General features: G+C 59.8%; 2 protein-coding genes across 3 annotated transcripts; one reads left to right on the top strand and one right to left on the bottom strand.

Annotated features, from left to right (window-relative positions):
• Positions 1–953: 953 nt before the first annotated feature.
• On the top strand, positions 954–16512 carry LPIN3 (lipin 3). 2 transcript variants are annotated; one of them, XM_069495622.1, is made up of 22 exons: positions 954–1098; positions 1979–2031; positions 4740–4826; positions 4920–5119; positions 6064–6159; positions 7009–7277; positions 7494–7574; positions 8117–8237; positions 8406–8748; positions 9525–9624; positions 9763–9923; positions 10294–10387; positions 10484–10553; positions 11331–11423; positions 11500–11543; positions 12207–12345; positions 13280–13428; positions 13598–13684; positions 14137–14289; positions 14477–14591; positions 14671–14774; positions 14977–16512. In XM_069495622.1, exons 4-22 carry the CDS (start codon positions 4928–4930, stop codon positions 15119–15121), a joined length of 2556 nt encoding a protein of 851 aa, XP_069351723.1. In that variant the 5' UTR covers positions 954–1098; positions 1979–2031; positions 4740–4826; positions 4920–4927; the 3' UTR covers positions 15122–16512. The 2 variants fall into 2 exon arrangements, with proteins under 2 accessions (XP_069351723.1, XP_069351722.1); XM_069495621.1 differs by lacking the exon at positions 1979–2031.
• A 586-nt stretch (positions 16513–17098) lies between these two features.
• EMILIN3 (elastin microfibril interfacer 3) lies at positions 17099–22119 on the bottom strand. The gene is made up of 4 exons (XM_069496369.1): positions 21953–22119; positions 20569–20691; positions 19142–19365; positions 17099–18867 (listed from the first exon to the last, which is right to left on the bottom strand). The coding sequence occupies exons 1-4, from the start codon at positions 22117–22119 to the stop codon at positions 17099–17101; spliced, it is 2283 nt and encodes a 760-aa protein (XP_069352470.1).
• Positions 22120–27875: the final 5756 nt, after the last annotated feature.

Here is a 27875-nt window from a genome sequence, read left to right as displayed (position 1 = left end):
GCTACCTCTCATTCCCCACCGCCCTGTACTTCCTAAGCCCGGCTCTTCCCAGGGCACCTTTGCAGATGCCAGACACACTCACAGCTTGTTGGAGAGGTCTTTGATCCAGGAAAGGCTGCACACCACGGATCCAAAGGGAAAAGCCATTCCCTGGGCCGGGCCTCGCCCGCATCACATGGCTCACCTTCCAGTCTCGCGCACACACCTGGGCTCACCTGTCCCCCGCCCGCGGCGCCGCAGGCGGAGAGGGAGCGCGGCTGGGTGCGAAGACTGGTCGCCGCCTGCCCTCTGCTGGCCAGTGGCGGGATTGAGCCTGCTGCCGCTCGATCGGTGCGTCGGGTGGATAGAATGAAGGAACCCGCATCTATTGAGCGCCTGCTGTATGTCAGGCGCTGTACTGAGCATGTTCGTGTGAGAACGAACATGACCTACTCTCACGGAGTTCAAATTCAAATGAAGAGGCAGATGGTAATCAAATAGTCATTCAAGCAAATACGAAAGGACAACTGTGGGCTCTGAGAACATATGACACGAAGGACCTGCCAAGTCTTGGAGGCAGGGAGGCAGGGAAAGCTATGTGGGCCCCAGGCACCTCATAAAGTCATTTCACGTAATTTCGAAAACCTGCAAGGTGACTCTCCCTCTTGACAAAGCAGGAAACGGACTCAGATTTGGGACAGAACTTGCCCAAGGTCACACAGCGAGCTGGAAGCAAATCCTGGAGGACTGAAGTTGGCCCAATTCCAAAGTCCCTGCTTCGCCGCTCCTGGAGGTGGGGCAGGTGGCCGGCCACAGGGACATTCCATCTAGCGGCTCTGGGGCGGAGCCTGAGGTCTGGCCCCGCCCCAGCCTCTACAGGTGAAAGGGCGCCCTGTGCGTGGGACCCGGCGGCTCTTGGGGGGGTGGAGCCAGGGCGGATTGGGGCCTGCGGAGAGTGCACAGGGATCGTGGAAGGGGTGGAGCCGGGATCTCACCACGTCCTAGAGAAGCCGGAAGCGCCAATTGAGTGCGGGCCGAGGACACTTACCTGTTGAGCCTGTTGCACACAGGTGGAGGCGGCGGCCCCGAGTCCAGGAGGTCCAGTGGGCAGCTCCCCAGGTAGGGCCCAACCGGGCCGGGAAAGAGACGTCCCTCTCCCTCCCGCCCTGCCATCCGACATTCCTTCCTGCCGGAGGGCCTGAGTCCACCTCTAGCCATCAGATGGGAACGCAGGGGTGGAAGGGCCGGCCTGACTTCATCCTTCTCCCCAGCCAAGCGGCTGCCTGGACACCCAGAACGTGGAATCCAGAGAGAAGAAGCCTAAACCTCGCGGGGGGGCCAGCCCAGCTTTTCCCTAGGCTGCCTGTGTGACCTTGGGGAGGACACCCTAGTACCAAGTGTCCTCAGTTGCAAAACATTGTCTGACCCTTGCCCTGCCTGCCCTGAGACTGGACAGGTCAGATGCTGTGGCTGCAGGAGGGCTGGGGTGGCGCTTTCTCTCCACCAGGACAGCAGGAGCGCTTACCCTCCCCGGCCATCTGGTGCTAGGTGGAGAGCCACACCCTTCCTCCACCCAAATCTGGGAACCTAGGAGGGCTGAGAGCTCAGACCCAGGGCAGCTTGTTCTGGCATCCCTGGGTGGAGTTGTGGGTTAGTCTGGAAGAAGGCCTGTGGATGTCCCCAGAGTGGGGTCTGAGGCTTGGCCAAGGCACCCCTTGAGGCCTCCTTGGAACCCACCTGCTCATTTTGCAAATAGCAAGACTACCATTGTGCAGGGCCTTGAATGTCAAGTTCAGAAGTCTAAACTCTGAACTGCAGGCAGGTGCAGTGCATCGGAGCCTGATCTGTAGTGTTCTCAGGACCAGCCTGGGTAAGTGGGGCTGTCATGATGCCAAAAAATATGCCGCTGCTGATAGGTGACGCGTATGGGCACTTATTGCATTCTGGTGCTTCATGAAAATTATCTCATTGCTCACACCTGATGTTATCCCCATTTCAGAGGCTGAAACTGAGGCTCAGAGCAATAAAGTGACTCACCCAGGATCACAGCTAGTAAGTGGCAGAACAGGGATCAGAACCTCGACTGTCTGGCACCCCTTCCCATAATGTCCTGTGGCCACCCATGATCTGGGCATCTGGTGATAAAACTGTGACCTAGGACAGCAGGAGAAAGCAGGGGACATATGAGCAGGAAATCGGGGGAGAGGATTCAGAGGGCTTGGGACGGAGGGGTACTCATGGGTCCTGAGAGGTATTCAGTGCCTTGGGGGGAAGATGAAGTGGTTGATTTGAGACATGTTAGTTTGGGGGGTGGAGGGTGACATAGAGGAGCTAAGCAGAGCTCTCCTCTGGAGAAGACCAAGGAGGCAGAGCTGGGTCCTGGGAAAAGAAGGTGCCCTCAGGGAGGGGTGCAGACAGAGGGGAGGAGCATAAGGCCAGCCTCACAGGAGGCCTCCAAAATGCTGAGCAGTCAGATGTGGGGGGCATCCACTGGTGGAGTGGGGCGGGGGACAGGGAGAGGAAAGAATTCTAGACTCCATGATATTAGAGCTGAGATAGGTCTGGAAAATTGAGGCCTTGTTTCATAGAAGAGGAAACTGAGGCCAGCAAGTTACTTGTCTGAGAATACTCCAGGTTGGATCCCAGGGGGACCCTGGCTGCCATCTCTGCCATTTACTTCTTTCTGTTAGATCAGTGATCCTCAAGTGGGGGCAGTTTTGTCCACCAGGAGACATTTAACAATGTCTGGAGACAATTTGGTTGTCACATCCTGGGGTGGAGGGGGTGCTGTGGGTGCTATGTGTGTCTAATAGGCAGAGGCCAGGGGTGCTGCTAAATGTCCTACAGTGCACAGCCCCTACGACAAAGAATTATGTGGCCCTAAATGGCAATAATGACAAAGTTGAGAAACTGCACCAGAGTGCGCTGAGCCTGTCGCCCTCCTCCCCCACTCCTCCCGCCGGGCAGACCTTTGCCACCACCCCTGCTCTGCCCCTCCCATGCTTGCTTCTTTATTCTTGGAAGCTTCTGGAGTCCTCTGTTGTTTTCCTGGGAACAGGGGTCTAGAGCCCTGCCCACCAAGCGTCTGTTGTCAGTCTGTTTGGCGTTAGGTGGTGTGAAACCAAAGTGGAAATGTTCGCCTAGCATGTGGTAGACGCCTTGCAGATAAACTGTTTGTTGAATTTGAGTGACATGTAAGGGGTCCATTTCCACTTCCAATTTTTTTTTTTTTCCAGAGACCTAGTTGATATTTTAGACTGCAGCAATTCTAATCATGCCTTATGTTTGTGACGCTCTGACACAGACTGAAAGAATCCGCTGCTTCATTCTAGGGTGTCCCAGGATGGGCAGGATACAGGCATTATTGAGAAATGCCAGATGGGGGTGCGGGGGGAGGGGGTCTTGTCATTTAGGCTCTTCCAAGAGTAGGCTGTGGACTGGGAACATGAAGGGATCCTGTTAAAATACAGGTGCTGATTCAGTAGGGCTGAGTTGGGCTCAAGTTTCTCTAGAATAACAACCTCCCAGGTGATGCTGAGCATGGTCTATGAACTGCATTTTGAGTGCAAGGCATTACAGGGTGTGCAGTGCCCTCTCTGCAGACAACTGGGGGGTGGTTTGGGGACCATGGAGTCAGGAGATCTGGCTTTCAGTCGTCATTCCCTCTATCCCCTCCCTACACCCCATCTTTGGCCTGTCAGCTTAATAGAGCTTAATAAGTCACTTAACCTTGGATGAGTCACTTAGCTTATTTGAGGGGTGGTCCTGCGTGGCAGGCTGTCCTCCAGGGTCTGAGAGAGGCAAGTGCCCTGTGGAGGTCAGATGGTCGAGGTCTGGCAGCCAGAGGGACAGCAGGCCACTGGCCAGGCCGGCAGGGGTGACGAGCTGAAGCTGGCGGGGCAGGCACCGTGCCAGCTTGGAAGCAGCTCTCATTACAGCCCTGGCCTTTGCCTGAGGCTGCCATAGCCTCCTGCTTCTGGCTCACTCAGCCCTGCCCGGTGTGGGACAGCTGGAGGGACCAGTTTGTCTGGGGGAAGGAGCAGTTTCAGGGGACCATCCCAAGGCCTCTGAGGAGTGGGGGTCAGGGCTGAAGCTGGGGCCGAGAACTATGGCTGGAGACTCTGAGATCAGGCTCTGAGACACCGACAGGCTTCCCAGCAGAGACACTGGGAAGGAAGTTGGGGTTTGGGGCCTTAAGCCCCCAGCTGTAGGGGATGCCTTACCTCTGGCGTCTGACCCAGGAATAGGGCTGAACAGAGCTTTAGGTCCCTAGGGTTCTCCCACCCCTGGCCCCCCATAAATCAGCCACAATGGCCCATCAAGGCCCCTTGCAACTCCTAAAACCAGGAGGCAGCAAAGCAGCTGAACCTATCTCTCAGATGGAAAAACAGAGACCCCTTCCTCCCCACTTACTGGGGAGAGAAGATCACCGGTTAGGGCTGCTGGGCCCTGCCTAACCCCCTTGGCCACCCCGTCTTGTTTCCACAGTTGGGCCATCCCAGTGGTTCACACCAAGAGTTCTGGGTGTGAGCCACGCAGACCTGGGTTCAAATTCCAGGTCTTGTCCTTAACAGTCGAGAGACCCTGGGCAAGTCACCCCACCCCTCTGGCTCACCTGTCAACAGGAATAATGACACCCGCTCAGCCAGCCCCGCGGGTTGGTTGTGCAGATGAAATGAGCTGTGCCGCTGAGCATCCTAGTCATTATCGTTAGTCATGGCATTTAGAGTGTCGTCTCACCCCGTGCCCTTATTTCACAGATGTGGAGATCGGCCCTCGGAGAAGGGAGGTGGCTGCCCAAGGGTCCCGAGGCAGGTCGGCGGGCGCGTCCGAGGCGTGACGCAAACGTAAGGCTGGGATCTGGGCGATCAGCCGCAGGCGCCTCCCCACGGAGGGAGCTGGGCCGGGCCTGTGCCCACAGCGCTGCCTGTCTCCGCCAGCACCAGCCATGAACTACGTGGGGCAGCTGGCGGAGACCGTGTTCGGGACGGTGAAGGATCTGTACCGCGGCCTGAACCCGGCCACGCTGAGCGGCGGCATCGACGTGCTGGTGGTGCGGCAGGCGGACGGCTCGTTCCGGTGCTCGCCCTTCCACGTGCGCTTCGGCAAGCTGGGCGTGCTGCGGTCTCGGGAGAAGGTGGTGAGTGCTCCGGCCGGCCCAGGTGGCCACTGCAGGGTGGGCCTTTTAAGCCCGGGGAGCCACTGCAATCCCAGGAGAGGACCCAGGGCCTCCCTCTGGTGCGGATCTGTCCTCCGGACAGGCTTCCTTTCATCTATATTTTCTCTGAAGGTTTGGGGCTGGTTTGGGGATTTTGGTTCAGGAGCGGTCCCAGTTCCCCATGGAAACAGCCCAGGGGAGCAGACCCCAGCGCTGGGACCATCAGACCTGGCCCCAGCTCAGAGACCTTTCCTGTGTGTTCTTGGTAAATCACGGCAAGTCTCTGAGCCCAGTACCAATGGATACGATCTCCCCTGCCTAGGGATGGTGGTGGGAGAAGTAAACAGGACCTGGTGATGCTGTCCCAGGCCCAGATACATGGGTGACACTCAGAGGTCAGGTTCCCTCCCTTAGTAGATCCGTACCGTCTTCACTGGGCTCAGGCGAACGTGACAGATGTTTTTAGCACCGAGGTCTGGTGTGTACATGCAGGTTTGGTGGCTCCAAGTCCCCTTCATGTTGAGGCGACTGAACTTTCCGGAATCCTAATAGGAAAGTGTGATCTGTGGGAGACAGTACACCTGAGGGGTTAAGAGCTTGGTTTGTTGTAGACTCAGACTTTGTGGGTTCAGAGACTCACTTGCTCCGAGGCCACTTCCTTGCAAATAACTTAAACCCTAAGCCTCAGTTTCCTCATCTGTAAAGTGGGGATCATGATGGGGGCTACTGTAAGGGACTGTCGTGGAGATCAAATGAGATCATCTACATACAGCACTACGAAGTGCCCAGTAAACGGTAATTCTCACCATTGTCAACAATCTGGGGGCAGCACTCGGGCAGCAGGAAGGCCAGTGGGCTGAAGCCTCTGGGCATGAGGGCCCATGGTGGGGACCATGCGACCCCTGCCCCACCAGTCCCCATTGCAGGTGGACATCGAGATCAATGGGGAGCCTGTGGACTTGCACATGAAGCTGGGGGACAGTGGGGAGGCCTTCTTTGTCCAGGAGCTGGAGAGCGATGAGGTGAGTGCCACCCTCCTCGCCAGCACCTGCCCTGCCTCTTCCCTGGTGCCTCCTCCGGGTGGGGCCTTGGGGTTCAGCCCTGTCCCTGCCCCATCAGCAGAGTCTGATGCAGGGGTGAGTTGGGGCTGGCCTCTGGCACTTGCGAGGAAGGAGCCAGGGTGCAGGCTGACTCCACTTCCCGGGAAGCTGGGGAAGGTCTCAGAGGGGAGACCTGAGCTGGGCCCCTGTGGGCTGGAAAGGAGCCCTTCCCAGGCAGGGCAGCGGGGAGAGGAAGGCACCAAAGAAGGGCCGGGAAGCGTGAGGTCTGGCTTGTCCAGGGTCTGGCGCCGGCTCCTGCAGCTGGAACCTAGAAGCATGAATGGGGGTGAGGAGAGGGAGGGCCCAACACATACCAACAGAGGAGCTGCAACTATTTGAACTTGGCGAACTTGAATTGAGCACCTACTATACACCAGACACTGTGCAGCAGCCTTAGATGAGGGGCAACCCCTGACTTCTAAGCAAGTTCCAGAGCTGTCTGGGAGACAGACACATAAACAATGGATGATGGAACTACTTGGTTATTGCAGTGAAGGAGGTGGGAGCTTGGGTGAGGGATAGTCGAGGCACCTTCTTGGAGGAGGTGACATCTGGCTGAGTCTTAGCAGAGATGAGAGGCTGACATCAAGGTGTCTGCCTGGCCTGTGGGGTGGTGGGTCGTTCCCTGGGATTGGGGCCGCTTTGTCTCTGTTGGGGAGCTCTGGGCTCAGCAGCAGCTGCAGGGCCATGCTGCCGCACCTCTGTCCGACCTCCACGCCTGTGTCCCTGACCCCAAATGAGCGCACTCCGGGGCCCTGGTCTGCTCCACAGGAACACGTGCCTCCCCGCCTGTGCACCTCCCCCATCCCGTGGGGGGGCCTGTCGGGCTTCCCCTCGGACTCCCAGCAGGGCACAGCCAGCAAGCCTGAGGGCCCCGTCATCGTGGGCACGGCCTCCACGGGGCGGAGGAAGAGGCGTCGGAGGAGGAAACCCAGGCGGAAGGAGGATGCGGTGGCAACTGATTCTAGTTCAGAGGAACTGGAGACAGGCCCTGAGAGCGAGCTGTCCCTGCTGGAGAAGCCAAGGCCAGAGTCCCCAGGGTGTGTGGGGACCAGGAGGGTGTTGAGGGTGTGGGGACACCTACCTGGGGTTCAAGCACTGTTTCCTCTGCTGATGCTGTGTGACTTTGGGCAAGGGCCTTGACCTCTCTGTACTTTCATTGTTTCACCTCCCCAAGCCCCTGACATCTAGGCTCCTGTGCCCTGCCTGGGGTGTTCTGCCCCATCAGTGACCATTTCCCTGTGGCCCCTCAACAGTGTCCAGTTGGAAGGGGAGTCCCCACCACAGCCCAAAGACATCTACCCCTACTCCGATGGTGACTGCTCCCCCGAGGCCAGGTGAGAGTCCAGGTGGCCTGCAGGCCCAGATCAAGGTCTCAGAGTGGTTTCAATCTACGTTTTCTGATGACTAATGACACAGATCACATCCAGTGTGTCGACCAGGCATTTGTGTCTATCCTTTGTAAAGTGTTCGGGTATTTTGCCCATTTTTTCTATTGTGGTAAAATACATAGAGCATAAATCTACCAGTTCAACCATTTCAAAGTGTACAATTCAGTGGCAATAAGTACATTCATGATGTTGAGCAATCAGCACTATTATCTAGTTCCAGAACATTCCATTCCCCCAAATGGAAACCCTGTGCCCGTTAAGCAGTCACAACCTCACCCTTCCTTTTTTTTAAACTGGATTGCTTTCCTATTGTGGATTTCTATGAGTTCTTTATATATTCATATATTCTTGATACCTTTACGTAGTCTTTTTATATTCTGTATTCAACACGGGCATAAATATGAGTTGCAAATATTTTTCTCCCAGGCTCGGGTGGGCGGCAGGAGGTGGCAGGCTGGCTTGGGGCCTCTGAGTTCTGTTTCCTGCAGCCTCTCTGCAGGTGAGCTGACATCCCCTAAGAGCGACTCGGAGCTGGAGCTGCGGACCCCGGAGCCCAGTCCCCTGAAAGCGGAGTCCCACATGCAGTGGGCCTGGGGGAGGCTGCCCAAGGTGAGTTCCTCCGTGTCAACCCCAGTCCCTGCCTTTTAAGGGCTCCACGACCCCTGCGGGTCAGGATTGGAGTGACTGAGACTCGGGCGCCTCTCCTGAGGAGGCTCTGTGGGTGTGGAAGGCAGGCCCCGCACTGGCCCACGTCTTTACCTGTTTGTTTGACTGAAGGTGGCCAAAGCTGAGCAGCCCGAGTCCTCGATGGTCCCTGAAGGCAGCGTGGGGGGAACCTCTCCTCGTCGGGGAGGACCCAGCACACCCTCCACCTCTGTGGTTGGCACGGACCCTTCTGGACACCGAGTCCTGGTAACAGGGACTGGCGCTGACCTGCTTCAGTCTGACACAGAGGATCCTGCTCTGGTGGGTCCCCCTCTCCACACCCCAGAGAACGAAGAAGCCAAGACTCAGAGCTGCAGGGATGCAGACGGCCCTCCTGCCTCCAAATCATGGAGCTGGGCCACCCTGGAGGGCCCAGTTCCCAGCAGGAAGCCAGAGGGGGCCTCCAGGGGCCCAGGTACGTGATAGTTGGACCCCTCCCATTGCTTCCCTGGCCTCACCTTATCCCCTGGGTGGGCTCTGGGATTTTAGGTACATCTTGGGCACCTACTGTATGCCAGGCACTGTGCTTGGCACCAGCCCTCTTGGGGCTCACAGTCTGGTTGGGGGACTGATGATGCACGCACGAATGGGAGGGACACGCCACAGGCAATTTGGGACAGGCCACAGGTTGGGACGGGGGCTGCTTAAATCGCATGGTCAGGGAAGTCCTCTGAGACATGGACAATAATGACCCAGCCACGTAAGGAGCAGGGAAAGAGGATTCTAGGCCAAGGGATCAGCATGTGCCTGCGCTGCAGGTGGGGGAGAGGTGACACTGAGGGCAGCTGGCGTGTGTCTTGAGCGAGGAGTGGGGGAGGTTCGGGACAGGAAGCTGCAGAGACGAGTAGAGCTGGGTCCTTCCAGCTCACAAGCACTGTGCCCGCGCTGTCCATCTGGTAGCCACTGGCTGTATGTGGCCATTTAAAATGAAATTATTAATAACTGAAATTAAACAAAATGTAAAATACTGTTTCCCCATCACACTGATCACATTTTACGTGTGCTCATAGCCACTTGTGACTGGCAGCTACCAGTCACCAGTACCAGTGTTGGACAGTGGAGACATAGAACATTTCTACTGTCACAGAAAGTTCTACTGTGAACTTAGGCATTCAAAGGCAGGGCCATCTACTGCCCACACTGCCCAGCATGTGTTAGGTCTCTCTATAGGTGTCCCCTCCTCCCCCTCAGGCTCCCTGAAGAGAAGCCAGCACCTGGGCCCCAGTGACATCTACCTGGACGACTTGCCCTCCCTGGACTCTGAGAATGCCGCACTTTACTTCCCCCAGAGGTGCCTGAGTTCTGGGTGCCAGAGCGTTTTGGGTCGGGGCCTGTGGGGCCAAGGGTCCACTATCAAGGGCCTGGGAGGAGGGGGACCCACCTCCCACCCTCCTTGTGTTTGTGTCACTGTTGGCTCCTTTGTCCCCAGTGACTGTGGGCTGGGGGCCAGAAGGTGGAGTGAACCCAGCACCCAGAAGCCCCTGGGGGACCCCAACCCTGAACACGTGCCAGAACCCCCTCTGGACACACTGGACACCATAGCACTGTCCCTCTGTGGTGGACTGGCCGACAGCCGGGACATCTCCCTGGGTACGTTGGACCATGGCCCGAGCCCTTCCGAGGACTGGTGCAGAGCCCAGGGGCTGCAGAGGGTGAAGACCCCTGAGGGTGGGGCTGTGGAGGTGTGGGGCTTCCCTATGGTTCTGTGCCCCGTGGAGCCCACACTCTGCCGGCAGGAGGGGCTGGGCATTCCCAACTCCGCGTGAAGCAAAAGCTTGACACCAAGTTGTGACTCATCCGTGAATCCTGGGGTGGGAACAGGTGCAAAGCCACAGGTAGGGAGGAGCCCTGCTGGGCCAGCAGGAGGCGAGTGGCAGAGTGTGAGGGCCCTGAGGAGCTGGGGCAGCAGGTCACGTGGGCTGTGTCAGCCTCACCCTTCACTCTCTGCTTCTCTGCCCAGAGAAGTTCAACCAGCACATCGTCTCCTACCAGGACCTCACCAAAAACCCCAGTCTCCTGGAAGACCCGAACCTAGTGGTGAAAATCAACGGGAAGTACGTCCCGGGGCTGGGGCTGCTGGCCCGAGGGACATCCCATGCTCCGTGACCCTGTGGCTGCTGCAGCCCTGACGCCTTATTCTGTCTTCCCAGGTATTATAACTGGGCTGTGGCCGCTCCCATGATCCTCTCCCTGCAAGCCTTTCAGAAAAACTTGCCCAAGGTAACAGTTAGAAACCACTGGGTCACCCCCCTGCTTGGTTTGCCTTACCTTACCCAGAATGACCCACCACGTGAGGCCCCCGCCGAGACCTCTCTCCCCTCACCAGCCTGTTCCCAGCTCAAGTGGGCTCCCTGGCGTGTCCACCCTGGGCCCAGGTCCTCCTGACTTGGGTTCTCCCTTCTGTGTCTACAGGATGCTGGTGTCTCCCAGGTGGGCCTTGGCTTGGGCTCTCCCTGGGGCCATCTAGCATAGATGAAATCAGCATTCTTCCCAAGGCCATGTTGCCCCAACCAGACAGTGATGGTGACATACAGAGAGGGAGGCTGTCCAAGGGACAGGATCACTGACCCAAGAGGGTTGCCTGTACCGGTCCTGGAGGTTAAGGGGAGGACTGGCTACAGACTGCTCTTCCTGCTGCCACTTGGTAGCATCATGCAGGGAGCACCAGATCTCTCCACACTTCCAAGGCACTACCTTCTGCTAGTCTAGCAGGGGCCTGACCCACAAGATTTGGAGGCCAGGCTGAGGCTAGGCTGGAGGTAGGGGGCAGGGCTGGGGTGGGGCCTACGGGCAGGAACGGCCCTTGGTCTCTCATGCACAGCTGCATGAGTCACTGCGTGGAGTCCCAGGCGAGTGTGCTTCCTCGGCCTCCAGATGTTGACAGCACCTTGCTCTAGGGTGGGCCCAGACTCAGGGCTCATGGGGGCCCCAAGGGCAATTCAGGTAGGAGGTTTGTGTGGTGCAGGAAAAAACGCCATGGTCTTCACCCGCCCACAGAGCACCGTGGACAAGCTGGAGAAGGAGAAGATGCCCCGGAAGGGTGGGCGATGGTGGTTTTCCTGGCGACGCAGGGACTTCCCGGCTGAGGAGGTGGGTGGTCGTGGTGGCAGGGCAGGGCCAGCGCAGGGCAGGAGCAGCGTTGGATTGATGGATGTTCTTTCCACAGCGCGGTGCCCAGAGGGAGAAAACCACCACCAGGGAGCAGCAGGGGTGAGTGGGACCCCTGGCTGGGGAAGCTGCCCTGGGGACAGGGTGGAGCCAGCACCCTGTCCCCAACCATGGTTCTTGGTCACTCCCCAATTGCTTCTACACACACTCCTTTTTTTTCCTGAGAAATGCCCCCATTTCACAGAGGGAGAACTGAGACCTAGAGACACACCAAATGTCCCACAGCCAGGAGATGGCAGAGCTGGAACAGGCGCTCAGACACCTGGCCCAGACTAGGGGCTGCCTGTTAAGGGGGAGGGGGCCTCTCTCCCCCAGCCCACAGGGGGTGCTGACTTGATTTCCTTTTTTCACCTGTGAAGTGAGCCAGACACACAAGGCTGGGGGGAGGGTGACCAAGGATGGCATCGAGAGGAAGGCCCGAGGTGCGCTTTCAGGTGAACATCTCCAAGGCAGGCACTGAGGGCTGGCTGCCCTGGGCCTCCGCCCCCTCTGCTGTCACCTGGCTGAGTGGAGACTGCCAGCCAGCACCCCTGTGTCTGCCACCACCCTATGTGGGTGGCACCTAGAGGGAGGGGTCGCAGATACCCTGGGCAGCCTCTGGAGTGACAGGGACAGGCCCCCATGGCCTGGGCCGAGGTGAGCAGCCACTGGGAGTGAAGGACCTTGGGCTGGGGACGGTGGCCTGAGAGCCAGCGCCGCCCACAGGGAGAAGACCGAAGTCCTGAGCAGCGATGACGACAGCCCAGACAGCCCTGTGATCCTTGAGGCCCCCTCCCCACCACCCTCAACGCCAGCCTACACTCCTGCCTACAAGAAGTCCCTTCGCCTCTCCTCTGATCAGATTGTAAGCGTATGCACGTGTGTTCATGCGTGTGTAGGGGGTGCTGAGCAAATCCTGTCCCAGGTCCCTCAGGGCCGGCTGAGAAAGGCTCCACGTGTTCACCAAAGGCCAGAATCCACCCCCTTGGCAGCCGCCCTGATGGCCTCTTTTTGAATGCCTCCAGGGGCAGGGAACTCACTTCCTCACATGCCAGCCCACTTGTCTGTCAGATGTCCTAACTAGAAAAGCCCTCTCTTAAAGGGTCCTCCTGAGATAGCTCCCTGCAGTGACCTGGCTGGCTCCTGGTCTGCCCTGAGAAGCCACACTAAAGGAATCAAGTGCTGATGACAGCCCCTCAGATTTTGGCAAGCCCGGGCCCTGAGTCATGTTGTCTCTAAGCTCAGTTACTGGTGGCTCCTGTAATGAGAGCATGTTTTCTACTGAGTGTGGCTCCATGGTCAGGGAGGTGTCCAGGAGGGTCTGGCCAGCCCGGTACAGAGCAGTGCCACCTGTCTGGCACCCTGGGACTACACACAGCTCAGGGCTTTGGTGCAGGGCTGCCCCAGTCCTCTGTGGACCACGTGCAGGGCTGGGTCTCTCTAGGGGAACGTGAGTCAGCTACCCTAGCCACAGAGCCCCCATCTGTGGAGCGGGGTGTCCCCCCATGAGAAACCTGAGCAGGGAGTCACAGGCCCAGCTTCGTTTGAGTTTCATCTCAAAGGGGAGTGCAGAGAGGCCAGGGCTCCTGTGGCCGGCACTGTGCAGGGCCCTGACCAGTATGGCCACCCTCCGGCTGGATGTGTCAGAGCGTGGCTGTCTCTGATGAATTCAGGAAGGGTCTCTGAGCTGGGAGGACCAGGAGAAGGAGGGGCCTGCGGGGGTCAAAGACCACAGTGGGGTGAGGGTGGGCGGTGCCTGGCGGCAGTGGATTGCAACAACCCTCTTTGCCTGGCCCCAGCGATGCCTGAACCTGCAAGAAGGTGCCAATGATGTGGTCTTCAGTGTGACCACCCAATACCAGGGCACCTGCCGCTGCAAGGCCACCATCTACCTGTGGAAATGGGACGACAAGGTGGTCATCTCTGACATCGACGGCACCATCACCAAGTGAGGCCCAGCTGGCCACAGCAAGGGCGGGCGGGCCTGGGACTTGCCTCCCTCCATGCTGGCACCGTGGGGGGGACCGTAAGAGAGGCCCTGCCTTCCCCACGGACCACCTGAGGCTGGGGGCTGGGCCACGTGGGGCTGCTGAGTGACCCATCCTCTCTGGCTCTAGGTCGGATGCTCTGGGCCACATTCTGCCCCAGCTGGGGAAAGACTGGACACACCAGGGCATCACCAGTCTCTACCACAAAATCCACCTGTGAGTGCCTGGGCTGGGCTGAGGCAGGACTCCCAGCTGGAGAGAGGGAGTGATGGGACAGGACACCTTGGGGACCAGTAGGACCCACAAAGGAAGCAGCCCGGGCAGGTCCCTGCAGTGCCGAGACCTCCCTACTGGCCCTGAGTTCTGTGAAAACACATGCCCTGGGGCAGAGTTCCAGGATCAGGCTCCACCTGCGGCCTCAGGCTGGAGGGGAGGCCATCCTCTCTCCTGGTCCTCCCAGGCCTCAAGGCTCTGTCCGTGCTCCTTCTAGCTGGGACAGCTGCCAAGGCCACCTCTGCTAGGCCTGGCCTAGCCCTTTTCCTAAGTCCTCTCCCTGCAAAGGTTTGAAGACCAGAGCCCGAGTTGGGCTGGGCTGGCCGAAGCCAACGGGGCGGGTGGGAGCTGGCTGGTCTCTGATGGTTCCATGCCACCCTGTCTCCCATCCCCAGAAATGGGTACAAGTTCCTATACTGCTCAGCCCGGGCCATCGGCATGGCCGACCTCACCAAGGGGTACCTGCAGTGGGTGAGCGAGGGGGGCTGTGGCCTCCCCAAGGGCCCCATCCTGCTGTCTCCCACCAGCCTCTTCTCCGCCCTCCACAGGTAACCACCCCTCCACAACACAAGCCCACGGCCCCTTGGGGGGGGGTGGGGGGGAAGGCTGCCACCATCCCAGACCAGGCCAGCATTAGTGCTCAGGTGGCAGCTGGTGGTGGGGTCAGACCCCAAGTCACCTGAGCCTGCCGTCCCTTCCTTGGCCTTTTCCCTGCTGTGGCCCTGGCCACCCCAGAGAAGTGATTGAGAAGAAGCCGGAGGTGTTCAAGATCGCCTGCCTGAGTGACATCCAGCAGCTGTTTCTGCCCCACAGACAGCCCTTCCACGCTGCCTTCGGGAACAGGCCTAATGTGAGTGTGTCCCTGCCCATGGGCTGAGCCACCTCCTCCCATTGGGCCTTTGTTCCACGTGCCTCCTCACGTCCCGCAGGATGTCTTTGCCTACCGGCAGGTGGGCCTACCCGAGTCTCGCATCTTCACGGTCAACCCCCGGGGAGAGCTCATCCAGGAGCTCATGAAGAATCACAAATCCACGTGAGTCCACACCCTGCCACGTGCCCCCATGCCCTGCCACGTCCCGTGCCTTGGCCTCTCCCCGGGCCCCAATTTTACCTCCCCACCTGTGAGTCTGTCCCTTGGCCAGGGCTCCCGGGTGGGCTGTAGACCCCCTAACTGACGTGGCGGAGGCCGTGGTCTGGTGGCAGCTCAGGCTGAGCCAGCCCTGCTCCGCCCACAGGTACGAGCGGCTTGGGGAGGTGGTTGAGCTCCTCTTCCCTCCTGTGGCCCGAGGCCCAAGCGCAGACCTGGCCAACCCTGAATACAGCAACTTCTGCTACTGGCGGGAGCCGCTGCCCACTGTGGACCTTGACATGCTGGCCTGAACCCGCCCTGGCTGCCCCCTCCTCCCTGGCCTGGCCCAGGACTGACGGGGTGTCCTGGGGCACAGGGAGTTGGAGGCTGGGTGCAGGGGCACAACCCACTGAAGGGGAGGAAGGGGCTGCAGGTTGATGGGTAGCCACAGACCTTCCATCCTCCCTGTCCTGTCTCCTATCTCTGACAGTGAGCTGCAGCCACTCCAGGGCCTCAGTGTGGCCTTGGCCTGGAGCGATGACATGTTTGTCATCTGGGCCCTAGGGTTTTCCATGTTCTTGATAGCTCTGTCCCTGTCAACCTGGGACCTTGCCTCAACTCCTGATGGGACAGAGAGGAGAGGGAGGCCTGACTGGGCATGAAGCCCGTATGCACAGGGCAGTGTTGGTGGTGGCAGCGGGGGTAGCTGAGTAGCATCTAGAAAGAACACGGTGCTCCCTGCTCCTCTGCTGGGAGCCAGGCTGCGCCCCACCCCCCACGAAGGCAGACATCTCTGCTGGAGCATCTGCTCGCTGGGGCCCTGGCATCACAGCACATGATACGCACTCACGGCTGGGTGCCCCAGCCCCCCCACCCCAGCATCAGGGAAGGGAAGGGGGATCGGGGCCATGTGAGGGCTGAGGGAGTGTAGCTCTGCTCAGCTTAGCCCCCATCCCAGCACCTCCCCTGAGGCCCGGGCCCTAAACTCGGCCTCCCCCAGCCTCAGCAGGTCCACTCGGTGCTCAGGGCTGCTGCCTGAGCTCTTGCCTGAGGAGCTGCAGGGAGCAGGCTGACGCCCCTGCGGCCCTACCTCCCGCTGCCTGTGGTGAAGAAGGTTCCTTTAGACTGGCTAAAAGCTTTAATCCACAGCCTGCCCTCCTCCAGCAGCACCACACGGAGGGCAGAATACCCAATGTCCGGAAAGCAGAAGGCAGGGCTGTGGGCCCTACAGACCAGCACCGCAGGGCCCGTGCTGCCATGGGGGAAACTGAGGCTGGGAGCCCCAGCAGAGTTGGGCATCAGAGTCTCTGGGAGCTGCGCAGTCCTGAGGAACACTTGCGTTTTCAAGTTTTCCCTTGATTTCATACCTGAATTTCTCACCTTTCATGAACATCCTGGCAGGGCTGGGGTTTTGCCAGAGTGTTAAAAACAAGGTCTGAACCCCTTTCCCTCCAGCTATGGACTCCTTCTCAGGGTCTGGCCTCATTCAGGCCCCGACAGACACTAGGGCCACCCTCTGGAGAGAGGCCCCGATCTGGAAGGAAGAAAGCTGTGCGGGCACCAGAAGGCCCGGGAAACATCTTTGGGGAAAGAAAAGGAGAAAATGGCGTGGGCTCTCCAAACAGATGGCCTGGATCCAATTCCTTCCTCTGGGATTCTACAGCTGCCTAAGCCCTCACCTTGGGCCGGGCGGGGCGGGGGATCAAAAGGAATAAAGAGAACTCTCAGTGAGTCTTTGTGCTTCTGTCCTAAAGGGCATGTAGGGAGGTGGAAACATCTGGCAGCCTCTGGTCCGTGGTTTAGAAACAGTATCCGGGAAGCTGGCAGGTGTGAGGGCAGTTCCAGCGGGCATCGCCGTCCTACAGAAACCCAGCCCAGATGGCTGCTGGGGAGAGAAGCCTTCAGGGGCTGCAGACTGTTGCTCATGGGCGAAGGGAGTATGGCCGGGCCACTGAGCACGGGCCTGGAGGCCTGGAGGTCTTTGCACAGTTGCTGACTCTGGTTTGCAGACAGTGGCATGTGCGGGCTCTTAAGTCCACCCTGGTCTTCAGGCATAACGTCCCTGCTTTGACCACTCTCCTGAATTGTCCAGTTTGTGTAGCACTGAGCATGGATTTTGGTGGCTGGGACAGCCACGTGGAGGTGGACTGAGCCCATCCTTTCCATGGCCTCCGCAGTGGCATCTGGGCTGGCCGGGGCAAGCTGGGAGGCACCACTGCTTAATGCTGGGCTCTGGGGTGATGTTCCCTGGGTTGTGGGATCCGGGGGTTGGATCCCCGCCAGCCTCCCTAGTCGGCTCGCCCTGGCCGTGCCTGCTCAGCCAGCTGGGCCCGGCAGTCCAGCAGGTCATCTTGGAGGCGGGCAATGTCCTGTGTGTGCTGGGCCAGTGTGCGATTCAGCTGGTCCATGTGGCCCCACAGGCCCTCCCTGGGCCAGCTGTCGAGTCCTGCCGCCAGCACGCCCAGCCTCCTGCAGGCGCCCTCCACTTGTGCCATCCGCTGGTCAAAGTGGCCCACTGCGTGCTGGAGTTCCTGGGCTGTGTCCTGGCAGTGGCTGAGCCCGCCGGCCACCTTGGCCACACCAGCCTTGAGTTGTTCCAGCTCACCCCGCAGGTTCAGGACCTGCCTGTGGCCAGCCTGGAGCCTGGAGCCTTGGCTGCTGACCTCCTCCTGGATGGCGTGGACTTCGGCTTCCACTTTGCGTTCTCGCTCGTCCAGGGATGTGTTGGCGGCCGAGAAGGCGTCAGAGTACTGGCTGACAGAGTCACTGAGGCCCGTGAGCGACTTGCTCACCGAGTTCAGGTTGACCTTGAGCAGAGTGATCTCGCCTTGGAGTGAGCTGCCCGTCCCTTCTGCCAGCTGGCCCTGGACCTCGGCCACGGTGCCATTGAGCTGCTGGAGCAGAGCTGCGTGGCTGGCCACCTGGCGTAGAAGGGCCTCGCTCCGGCTCTGCCAGGCTTTCACCTCCGCCACGAGGTTGTCCAGGATGGCTGAGGTGGTGCTGGGGATGCATGAGGTCTCCAGCGAGACCAGCCGTTGTTCCAGCACGGCCAGCTCCGTCTGCACGAGGGGCCGTGCTGACCTGCCCGGTGGAGCGCTGTCTTGGCTTAGCTCCCCAGCCAGCGTCGCCAGGCGCTCCTCGAGGCTCTGCATGCGCTCTTCCAGCATGGTCCTGAAGCCGCCCACTCCCCAGCCCCCCATCTCCATTCTCAGGCAGCAGCCCCTCGCTCCACTTTCCGTCCCATTGAGCGTCTCCAGGCCCTCGAGTAGCCCGTCAACACCTCCCTCGAGCATGGCGGCAGAGAGTCGTTTGAGCTCATCCCCAGCCGGGCCTCCAGGGGCCCTCTGGGTCTCGGTGACTGCCTGCAGGGTCCTCTCAAGGCTATCCACACGGGCACGGATCACTGCCAGCTGGCCGCAGCAGCTGCCCCCGCCCGCTGCGCTCAGGCCCTGCAGCCGGCTGCCCAGCTGGGAGAGCTCCCGGCGCAGGGCCAGCTCCCGGCCATCGAGGCTCTGGTGCAGCCTCCGGCTGGCTGCCTGGCCCTCCTCGCACTGCCGCCGCACCTCCTGCACCCGCAGGTCGCAGGCACTCTGGACGCCTTGCAGCTTCTGCTCGAAGCCGTCCAGCAGGCTCCCCCAGAGGCGGTGCAGCCGTCGGTCCACGTACTCCTCCAGCAGTGCCAGGGAGGTGAGTGGGGATGGCGGGGCCTCCCGCAGCCGCTGCAGGTGGGCCTCGTGGCCCAGTGCCAGCCCGTGCACCTCATCCAGCAGCTGTACCTTGGTCTGCAGCGTGTTGCTCACCTCTGTCACCTTGGTCAGGATTTCGTCCAGGGGAGGTGTGGGTGGCCCTCTGACTCTCTCTCCTGGATCCACGAGCCCCTCGGGGATGACTCCAAAGCCCACAGGGGCAGCAGGAGCCCTGGGGCCACCATTTACCCTGTTGGGGTCCTCCTGGCTGGCCACCACGCCACTGAGGGTACCATATGTTTGTGCCAGGCGCTGGACATCACCCTCCAGGCGTTCCAGCCGCTTGCCAAACAGCCCTGGACCTTTCCTTCCTGGGAAAGAGAAGAGAACCCCAGGGGCATTACTGGCCAGTCCCTCTCAGCTTGTCCTGTTGCTGGGCCACCTAGTAGATTTTCTGTTCTAAGCCTACCTCCCTCAGCTTTGGGGGGAAGGGGGCTGGGAGTTCACCCTCATGGCCAATGTGAGATGCACCCTCCCCATCCCTGCCAGAGCTCAGCCAGCCTGGGTAAGTCCCCTCCCTGTCCCCACCACTGAGCCCAAGAAACCTGATCGATCACCTTAGAGGGTGTCCATGGGCAGACTCACCGTGAGGGCTGGGGGATGCTCTGCTGTAAGGAGGGGGCCTGAGGCCTGGGCCCAGCTGGCCGGAGGGAATCTGGGGCTCAGGCTCCAGCCGGGGTGGGGCGGCCCCGTGGTCCGTAAGGTGCTCAGGGCAGCGTTCCCCAGTGAGGCCAGGGCAGCAACGCCAGGCGAGTTCTGTCACTGTCTTGTATCCGACCTTGTATTTGGGTCTGAGCACAGTGCGGTACCTGGGCCAGGGGGGTGCAAAGAGGGCAGGGTCCTGTACCTGAGGGCTGCAGCTCCCGCCCCTAGCTGGCATCCCTGGCCACCCCCAGACACTTGCATAAGGTCTGGCTGTCTCCCCAGCTTTACGCCACCTGCAGGGTTTTCCTTTTTCTGTGCCGAAGGTGACAGGGCGGTGGCGGTGTGGGCAGCCTTCCTGGGGCTCAGAGCCATGTTAGGGGAGGATGCAGGTCGAAGCCCCACCCTATCCTGTCAGCTCGGGGAGCAGCAAGGATTTTGTTCCAACACTCCCAAGACTACCTGGACCCCATTTAGTTCATGCTGCCATGAGAAATTCCACTTGGGCTTCCGTGGCACCTCAGAGAGCTCAGCCCCAGCCCCTCCCCTGACTGCGGGGAGTGGTGCTGCCCTAAAGCTGGGGCCAGCAGCTCCTCTCACTGCCCCAGGGGCTGCTCTTGGCTCCCATCAGCTCCCCTTCGTTCTTTCCACTCCTCTCTCGCCAGCTCACAGGAGCTGGTGGAAGGGCGCCTCTGATTTTGAGCAGAGAAGGGAAGGCCCAGGTACAGGCGGGGCTCACCAGGGCCACTCCCTCTCCTGCTCAGCCACGTACTGTTCACCCACTGATACACTGGAGCAACCAGCTTTGTGTCCAGGCACACACACGGGAACCTCTCCAGGCACAGATCTGCATATCATATCTGTGTGCCACCCCACAGGTCCTCACACGCAGCCCTGGCTGGCTGGCCTCAGCCCTGGCTGGCTGGCCTCAGCCCTGGCGCTCTGCTCCCACGCCCTCACCTTTGGCCCCCTCCTCACGGCCCTCCCTGGGTCTGCGCAGGCCCCTCTCTGGCATTGCCCACTGCCTGGGTGACACTCTCCCCACCCTCTGCCTCTCACTTCCTTCTCACCTTGTGCTGCTTCTCCCCTGGGACCCCCTCCCCTTGTCTCTCTGTGGTTCTCAGGCTCCGACCCAAGCCTGCCCCTGTCTCCACAGGAGATGCTCTGCTGCAAGTTCAAATCCTTGGGGTCCTACCTGGCCCCCTCCTTCTGGGGCCCTGGTCCACTCTGGCCTGTGCGGGGGCTCGGGTGAGTTCTTTTGAGTCCAAGGGACTCCCGCCCCTTGTGGAGTTGCCTGCTGCTCTCAGCTGAAGGCAAGGCTGGGGCTTGTGTCCAGGGAGCCCAAGTGGGTGGGAGGGGAGTACACTCACGTGACTGTCCCGGGGCACTTGGGCCCCCATCCACACTGCCGGTACTCAGCCTTTACGTAGCTCTCTGCTCCCTCCTGTAGGACGCAGGTCACGTTCCTGTGTACCACGTAGGCACAGAGGGCCCTATAGGGGAAAATGGCGTCCTTGGAATATCTGGCCTGAGCCAGGCCCCCTGAAGCTACTATCCTCTCTCCCCCATTTGTGGGCCTCAGCAGGGGACCAGTCATGTGTCTTCTGTTTGTTCTCCGTGTCCCTGGGAGCCAGAGCCCTTGGTCTGGGGTCCAGCCCCACGGGTCTCTCTGATCCCAGTGTCCCTGATGGGTGGCCACTGGGACAAGCACTATACTGAACCAGGAGGCTGACATGGCTGCCCTCCATGCCTGGGGAAGAGACCACACTGGGAAGTGCCAAGTGCCTGGCCACACCTCCCATCCTTCTCTGGTTCCAAATGCCTTATCTTGGCATTCAAGGCTTCTGAGATCTCAACTTAGTGACTTGAGAGCATGCTTCTCATCCATCCTCCCTTGACTGACTCCTGGGGAAATGCATCCCCCTTGCAGTTTTTCAGTCCCTGCCTTTGCTCAGCCAGTTCTTGCATCGCCTCCTCCAGGAAGTCTGCTCTGACGTGCCCAAGCCTACTGAGTGTGGGCCATAGGCTGGGCACTCTCCTACCATACCTCTGAAATTCAGCTAGAGTTCAAATCCAGCTAGCACCGCAGGCAGAGCCTCTAACCCACCTGACTAAGGCCAGTTCGCAAGCCACTGCCTACTAAAAACCAGACGCTGAGGCAGAGGCTGGGGCTGCAGCCACGGACAAGCCAGAAGGATTAAGGTCGGCAGGAGCCGACCACTGCGACGGCTGTTTCACAACACGGGTCCAGCCAGAACCCAGAATCCCCCACCAGCCCGGCCACGGTGGGGGTCCCAGGGGTTGCTGGGGCCGGGCTGACTGCGGGAGGGTGCACGGCTCCATCTCCTACCTGGCGGGCAGGGGAGGGATGGGAGGGCCGGCGCGAGGAGCCCGCCGCGTGCTCTGCGCGGACCGCCCTTCCTCCTCTCCCTCCACCTGGTCCGCTGCGCCCGGAGTTTGCACACAGCGCAGCTGGAAAATGTTACTTCGCTGGAAAGGTTTCCGCGGGCACTGCCAGGATCCCAGCCGCCGCGCCAGGCCCCCTCGGCTCATTTTCCTTCGCCAGCCCCGCAGCCTCCTGGAGCGCTGGGCGACCGCCTGGGCAGCGGCTCGGCCCCGGGCGCCGCCCCCTCCGTGCCGCCGCCTCGGGGGCCAGGGCCTCGACGCCCCCGCCGGGTCGGGGCAGGTGGGAGCGGCGGCGCGCCGCGCGGCCCCTTCCCTCCGGCTTCCCGCCCGCGCCCTGCCCGCGCTTACTTGTGCGACCCCGGGCGCAGCCGCGGGCGCCATCCCGTCGTGTAGAGACTGTAGCGGGAGGCGCCGGGCGGCGCGGGCCGCGCCAGGAGCGGGGTGCCCTTGGCCTGCGCCCCCGAGAGCAGCGCCGCGACGGCGCACAGCCAGACGGCCAGGCGGCGCCGGCACATCGCGGCTCCCGCGTCTCCGCCAGGCCACGCGCGGTGCCCCCGCCGGTGTCCACCCGCAGCGCCGCCCCCGCCACTCGCCCGCCCAGGTCCCGCCGCCGCCGCTCGCGGCCCCCCGAGCTCTCTGGCCCGGTCGCCTGGCGCTTCGCGGCGGCTGCGTCCTGCGGAGTGGCCGGCGCTGCTCGCGGCTGGGGCCGCGGAGGGGAGGCGGGAGGCGGGCTCTGCGCGGATTAGCATAAACTCCGGGCCGCGCGGCTCTCGGCCGCCAGCCCCCCGCCCCAGCTCGGAGCTGACGCCCGGGGGGCCGCCTGCGAGCAAGAGGTCACGAGGGAGCTGTCCGGGTGGCAGGGGCGCAGGCCGCCGCGCCCGGGAGGTCCGCAGAACACACCCAGCCACTACTGTCGCCCGCGAACACCAGGCGGGGAGCAGAGAAGCGGAGCCTCGAGGCGCCTGGGCGCAGGGCTCCCCAGGAGCCGCCCACCCGCAGGATGCGCTGCTCTTAAAAGCCCGTGTGCGCCTGGGGACTGCAGTCTGGGGCTCTGGAGCCGAGATGATATGTTTGGGAGCACCACTTCTGCAGCCACCTCCTTGGGACAGGTCCTGGACCGTCCCTGTTGGCTAGCTCTGCCTCCTGGCACCGCCTTTGTCTAGGGGTGCCCAGGACCTCTGATAACTCTGCTGCCCCCTCCCCAGGCGTTTTAACCGCTGCACTAACCACTAGTCTGGTGGCCGGGCTGCCCCTCGGGTTCTCTGGAGGGATCGCGGTGTGGTCTCTTAGATATGGGCAGCACCGAACCCCGAACGCCTATCACTTCTCTAGCAGAGCCGAGAATGCGCTGCTCTCTTTGTGCAACTAAAGCTCTTAGCCAGATGGGCAACTGTTCTGGGTCATTGTTAGTATCTAGTCAAAGAGAACCTTTAGATCTTTCTCACCAGGAGCTACAATTAAGCCAGACTTCCTCCGTATTTTGCTTGTGAAGTTGACTCTTGGAACCCAAGAGTTGGCCTTTATAGTCATACTCATTCAGCATCACCTTGTTAACATTCTGACCTGCAAAGAGCCTTTTGAATTCTGATTCCGTCATCCAGCAGAGTGGCACTTCTTCCTGGTTCTGTCTCATCTACACAAGTGGCCACACCCTTCTGTGTCTTCACCCAAGTAGCTAGCAGGTGTGCAGAATGTGCAGAACTCTGAGGCCTGCGTGAGAGACCTCGCCCCGAACTCACTTTGAGATGCAAATCTACACCTTTTGGGTAAGATGATGGCAACAAGGATACTGGAAAGGGCAGCTCTGAAGCCCAGGTCTATGCCCTGCCCTCTCAGCCATGGTGGCTGGTGGGTCCCGTGGGACCCAGCCAGGCTGGCTGTGTGTCCTCCCAGGCTTCAGAGTCAGAACACACAGCCTGAAGGAATCCAGCTTCAAGGTGTGGGTGCTTTAGTTTCCTAGGGCTGCTATGACAGCCACAAACTTGGTGACTTAAAACAACAGAAATGTATTCTCCCACAAAGGCATTAGTAGGGCCATTCTCCCTCCGATGGCTCTAGGCAAGAATCCGCCCTTGCCTCTTCCAGCTCCTGGTGGCTCTTGACAATCTTTGGCCATTTGGCCACGAATTCTTTGCAGCTGCGCCACTGCCATCTCTGCTCTTGTCTTCACGTGACCTCCTCTCTTGTGCCTTCACAGCCTTCTTCACGTGGCCTTTTTCTGTGTGTCTGTGTCCTTTCCTTTTCTTATAAGGACACCATCCATTGGATTTAGGGCCCAACATAACCTCTTCTTAAGTAAATTTATCTGTAAAGACCCTATTTCCAAGTAAGGCTACATCCTCAGGTTCCAGGATGAATTTGGGGAGGGGCACTACTCAGTCCACTCCAGGGGCCCTTGTGGGGGAGCAAGAGGGCAGTGCTGCAGCTCTGTGGGCGTCATGGGGAACCAAGGAAGAGGGTGGTCAGGGAGAGTGGAGCAAAGAGACGTGTCCTGAGTAGCTGTTTGGTGACAAGCCGTGGCTTCCCTTGTCTGCTTCCAATACCCCACCACTTGAGCTGGTTTGGATGGGTTTCTGACCCCAGCAACCAAATGATGCCTAAAACAGCCTTTCACCTTCCCCATAAACCCACGGACTGTGCTGTTACCCTCTCCAGCTTTTAACAGAGATGTTATGAGCCATTTTGCTGGGGGCAAGATACTGCAGTGTTCATAACATGCTCAGGATACGTTATATCCATAACATGTTCTTGATTTTGTAACCACTGACTTTCCACTTCTCAGAAAGTGAGAGACATGTGGGGGGGAAATGAACAGAGCCCAGCTCCTCCCCCTGGGCTGGGTTCTGAGTGCCTGGCAGCATAGCCCAGCTGGCTCTGGGAGAAAACTCCCCTACCCTAGAGGCTGTGGTCTTTTTCCACGGGGTTTCGCCCCTTCCTCCCACTCCCTTCCCCAGCCCCAGATGTGGGGCCCGCTACTCACAGGGAGGAGGCTGGACCCTGTTTGAACTTGGAAATGTCCACGTAACAGGGGGCTGAAAGGACAGCTGGATTCCACTTCCCCCTTTCCCAGGTGGCTGACATCAAACATCAGGCTCCCTCTCTAACTGGAACAGTTTCGGGAGCAGGACCTGGGCCCCATTCTAGTGGGGGCGGAAGACATCAGCACAGGGAGATGCTCGGGGTGCTGGCTGGATCCAGCCAGAGCTGGGGTCTCCCCCGTAGACGATGAGGCCACTTTGCGTCTGCCAGACAGGAAACCTAGGGAGGCCAGAAACAGAGGAGGAAGGCAGACAGTCATGTTCCCCTGACTCGGACTGGAGTTTCTACACCTGGATGGAGACAGGCTGAGAGGCCACACACAGGAGCATGGTTTCTGTTCACAGGGACATGCACGGCCACATCCAGACACACCTGGCCCACCCCCCATACCACTGTCTCTCTCTCGCCCTCTCTCTCTCTCTCTCTCTCACACACACACACACACACACACACACACATTTTCCCTACCTTCACCAGCCCCTGGCAACAAGGGTGCCACCTCTCTCCGCAGGAAGAGCAGAAGGTGCCATCAGGATGATCATTCTCTGCAGGGAGGAGGGTAAAGTCTTACATTCAGAGCCCATCAGTGGCACAGTGGGGGGACATGAGGGGACCCTCTGCGGGACACTGCAGCTTCCCTCCTTCCTCTGCGGGCTTCCTGGGGCAGAAGGAATGAACTGGCTCCTGGGGGCAGGGAGGATGCGAGAACGGATCTGGAAGCCGTGGAGAGTTAGGTGGGCTTGGTGGCAAGTTAATACGTGGGTCTGGTACTTGGCATCCACGTGCCTGGGATACCCCTTCCCTGCCCGTCCCAAAATCCAAGGCTCCTCTCCCCTCTCCACATTCCTTCCAGCTCACGATGTGTCTCTCCTTTTTAATCAAGGGCCCATTACTAAGATCATTGAGAGCCACACAAAGTGTTAGGAATGTAGTGCCCCTAAAAGAGACAGAAATAAAAAGCTCTGAAACTGCTGGCTTTCTGGCACAAGCCCTGCCCACTGCAGATGTGTGCCCTGCTGCCCAGAGACCACAGCCCCCGAAGCCAACTGGTGGTGGGATCAGCCCTAGGGTACAGCCTCCTGACTCCAAGCCAGCCCTTTGTCTCTGCCCTCTCTCCTCCCCCCAGCTCCTTTCCCAAGAGTGCACAGCTAGGCCTCCCAGCACGCAGGGCCACCTTTGGAAGTTCCATACAGAAAGGCCCTTTGCCCAGATTCAACTCTCTTCTCAATATCAACATCAACATTGGCATTTTGTTTATCCCTGCATCACCAAAAACGGCTCCTGTCAAATCCACATGAGTTTCTGGGGCAGAGGTTTGCATAGACCCCTTCTGGGCCCCTGGGCAGAAGCATGACACGTCCAGGAGCCTGGACCAGGTGGATGTGCAGCCCCAGGTGAGGGCCTGGGAGAGAGTCCATAAATCATGGAAACTGGACTCTGTAAAGCCTGGATGGACTTTCATTTGCTGAGAATGGTGTAGAAGCAACTTAAAAATTGTGTAGTGTTCGATGGGCTCACAACGTGGACATATGCAAACCAGATGCAACCGTTATGCAAATTATATGCAAAACACATGCTTGGGCCTCCCAACTATTGCAAATGCCAGATGCGGCCAGTTTAGCTGAGCCTGGTTGTGGGGCAGAGAGATGACGCCGGACTATCCCTAGTGGGCAGGGAGGGTTTACTCCTAGGTAGTTCATACACTGGGGGAAGGAACCAGGCAGGAAGTGATTAGACCCAGGCTTGAATCCTAGCCCTTCCACTCACAAGTTGCATGACCTCCTTGGAGTCGCTTCACCGCTCTGAGCCTCTGTTTTCCCATCTGTAAAATGGTTATGAGGAATCGATGCAGACATTGGCTAAAGCTCCCATTCTCATAGCCAGGCACATGGCACACGCTTGCTGAGTGGGGCAGGGCTCTGCAGAGTCCTTCTCTGGGCTCCTTTCCAGTCACTGCAGTGGCAACTGTGTCCCCTGAGGCCATGGGCAGGATCTTTTCCCAGGGCAGCACGTGCAGCTGTGGGTTTGGGGAATGTCAGTGCTTGGGTGGGCCAGGAATCCACGTACTACTACTTATTCAGAAATCTGTCAGAGGTCCCCTGGCCAGGGAAGTGTGGGGGATGCTGTCGGCACCCCAGGCAGACCCCCTTCACCTGGCCAGTGCACCCACCCTTCCCCGGCAGCAGGTGTGGTGACCTCGAATGCTCATGGCTGCCCCTTCTGTGAATCGCCCTTGGCTGTGAGAGCCATCTCCCCTGGGAAAGCATGAACCTCCCACCCCACCTCGAGTGACTGATCCAGGGACAAAAAAGCAGCCTCCTTGCCTCAAGGGGCACAGCTCAGCGGTGCAGTTTGTGTGGCAGAGGCCCCTGGATCAGGCCCCGAATAGACTCTACCAGAGATCCGTTCTCGCTCTGCCCCTCTCTTCTCCTGCTTTCTTCCCTCCCTTATGTATTTCTCCTGAGCACCCTCTCAAGAAATCACCCGTACCTAGATCCTTGCCTCAGGCTCTGCTTGTGGAGAACCCGACCCAAGACAGGGGGACAGACCTGCAATGAGAGGGGGACAATGAACTTGATACTCTATTTGGTCAGGGGCCAAAGGGCTCACAGAAGACAAAGTGACAGGGTGCCTGGGCTTGAAAGAAGGGGTCGCGGGCGTTTCACAGAACTGGCAGCACTAGCATTCACCATGTGGAAAGATGGGTACGGCATGTGCATGGCCTGGAGGCAGGAGAAAGCCTGGTGCATTTGGGGAACCCTGCAGAGCTCTAGGTGGCCCAGGTCCCAAGAGAGGTTGACAGGGGCCAGAAACGAGGGGCCTTGGATTCCCCAGTAAAGAGTCTGGACTTCACAGCTGGGGAGTGATGTGTACAGAACTGGCATGAAAACATCCTGTGTCGCCAAGGCGGGGCGCAGTCACAGGAGGCGGGGTACCAGTGGGGTGGCTGCAGCAGCTGTCAGCCACTAGGGGTGGGGAACAGGGCTAGACAGGCCTTCAGGACAAAGAGCCGCCAGGCCTTGGTGGTTAATTTGGGGGCAGTGGGGGGGGGAAAGAGTCTGGAAGGTGGCGGGCAGAGGGGAGACAGATCGCCAGCACTGGGGCAGGGTTTAATGAGCAGTGCAGGGCAGAGGTCTGCATTGTCTGTGCCACACAGCCAGGGCCACGCTGAGCCTCAAGCTGGGAGGCCTCAGGGAATGTGGGTGCTGACCAGAGTGCCTGGCACGGGGGG

This window comes from Eulemur rufifrons, chromosome 20, assembly GCF_041146395.1.
Source record: "Eulemur rufifrons isolate Redbay chromosome 20, OSU_ERuf_1, whole genome shotgun sequence".
In the NCBI taxonomy this organism is placed as follows: domain Eukaryota; kingdom Metazoa; phylum Chordata; class Mammalia; order Primates; family Lemuridae; genus Eulemur; species Eulemur rufifrons.
The sequence above is the reverse complement of the archived record's forward strand: the minus strand, read 5'-3'. Positions and strand labels throughout refer to the sequence as shown.

Coding starts and splice junctions, on each gene's coding strand:
- LPIN3 (XM_069495621.1), top strand. CDS start 4,928: ATGAACTACGTGGGGCAGCTGGCGGAGACCGTGTTCGGGACGGTGAAG. Junction 5,120..6,063: donor TGCGGTCTCGGGAGAAGGTG/GTGAGTGCTCCG, acceptor TCCCCATTGCAG/GTGGACATCGAGATCAATGG. Junction 14,290..14,476: donor CTCTTCTCCGCCCTCCACAG/GTAACCACCCCT, acceptor TGGCCACCCCAG/AGAAGTGATTGAGAAGAAGC.
- EMILIN3 (XM_069496369.1), bottom strand. CDS start 22,119: ATGTGCCGGCGCCGCCTGGCCGTCTGGCTGTGCGCCGTCGCGGCGCTG. Junction 20,692..21,952: donor CTGCGCCCGGGGTCGCACAA/GTAAGCGCGGGC, acceptor TTTCCCCTATAG/GGCCCTCTGTGCCTACGTGG. Junction 18,868..19,141: donor AGCATCCCCCAGCCCTCACG/GTGAGTCTGCCC, acceptor TCTCTTTCCCAG/GAAGGAAAGGTCCAGGGCTG.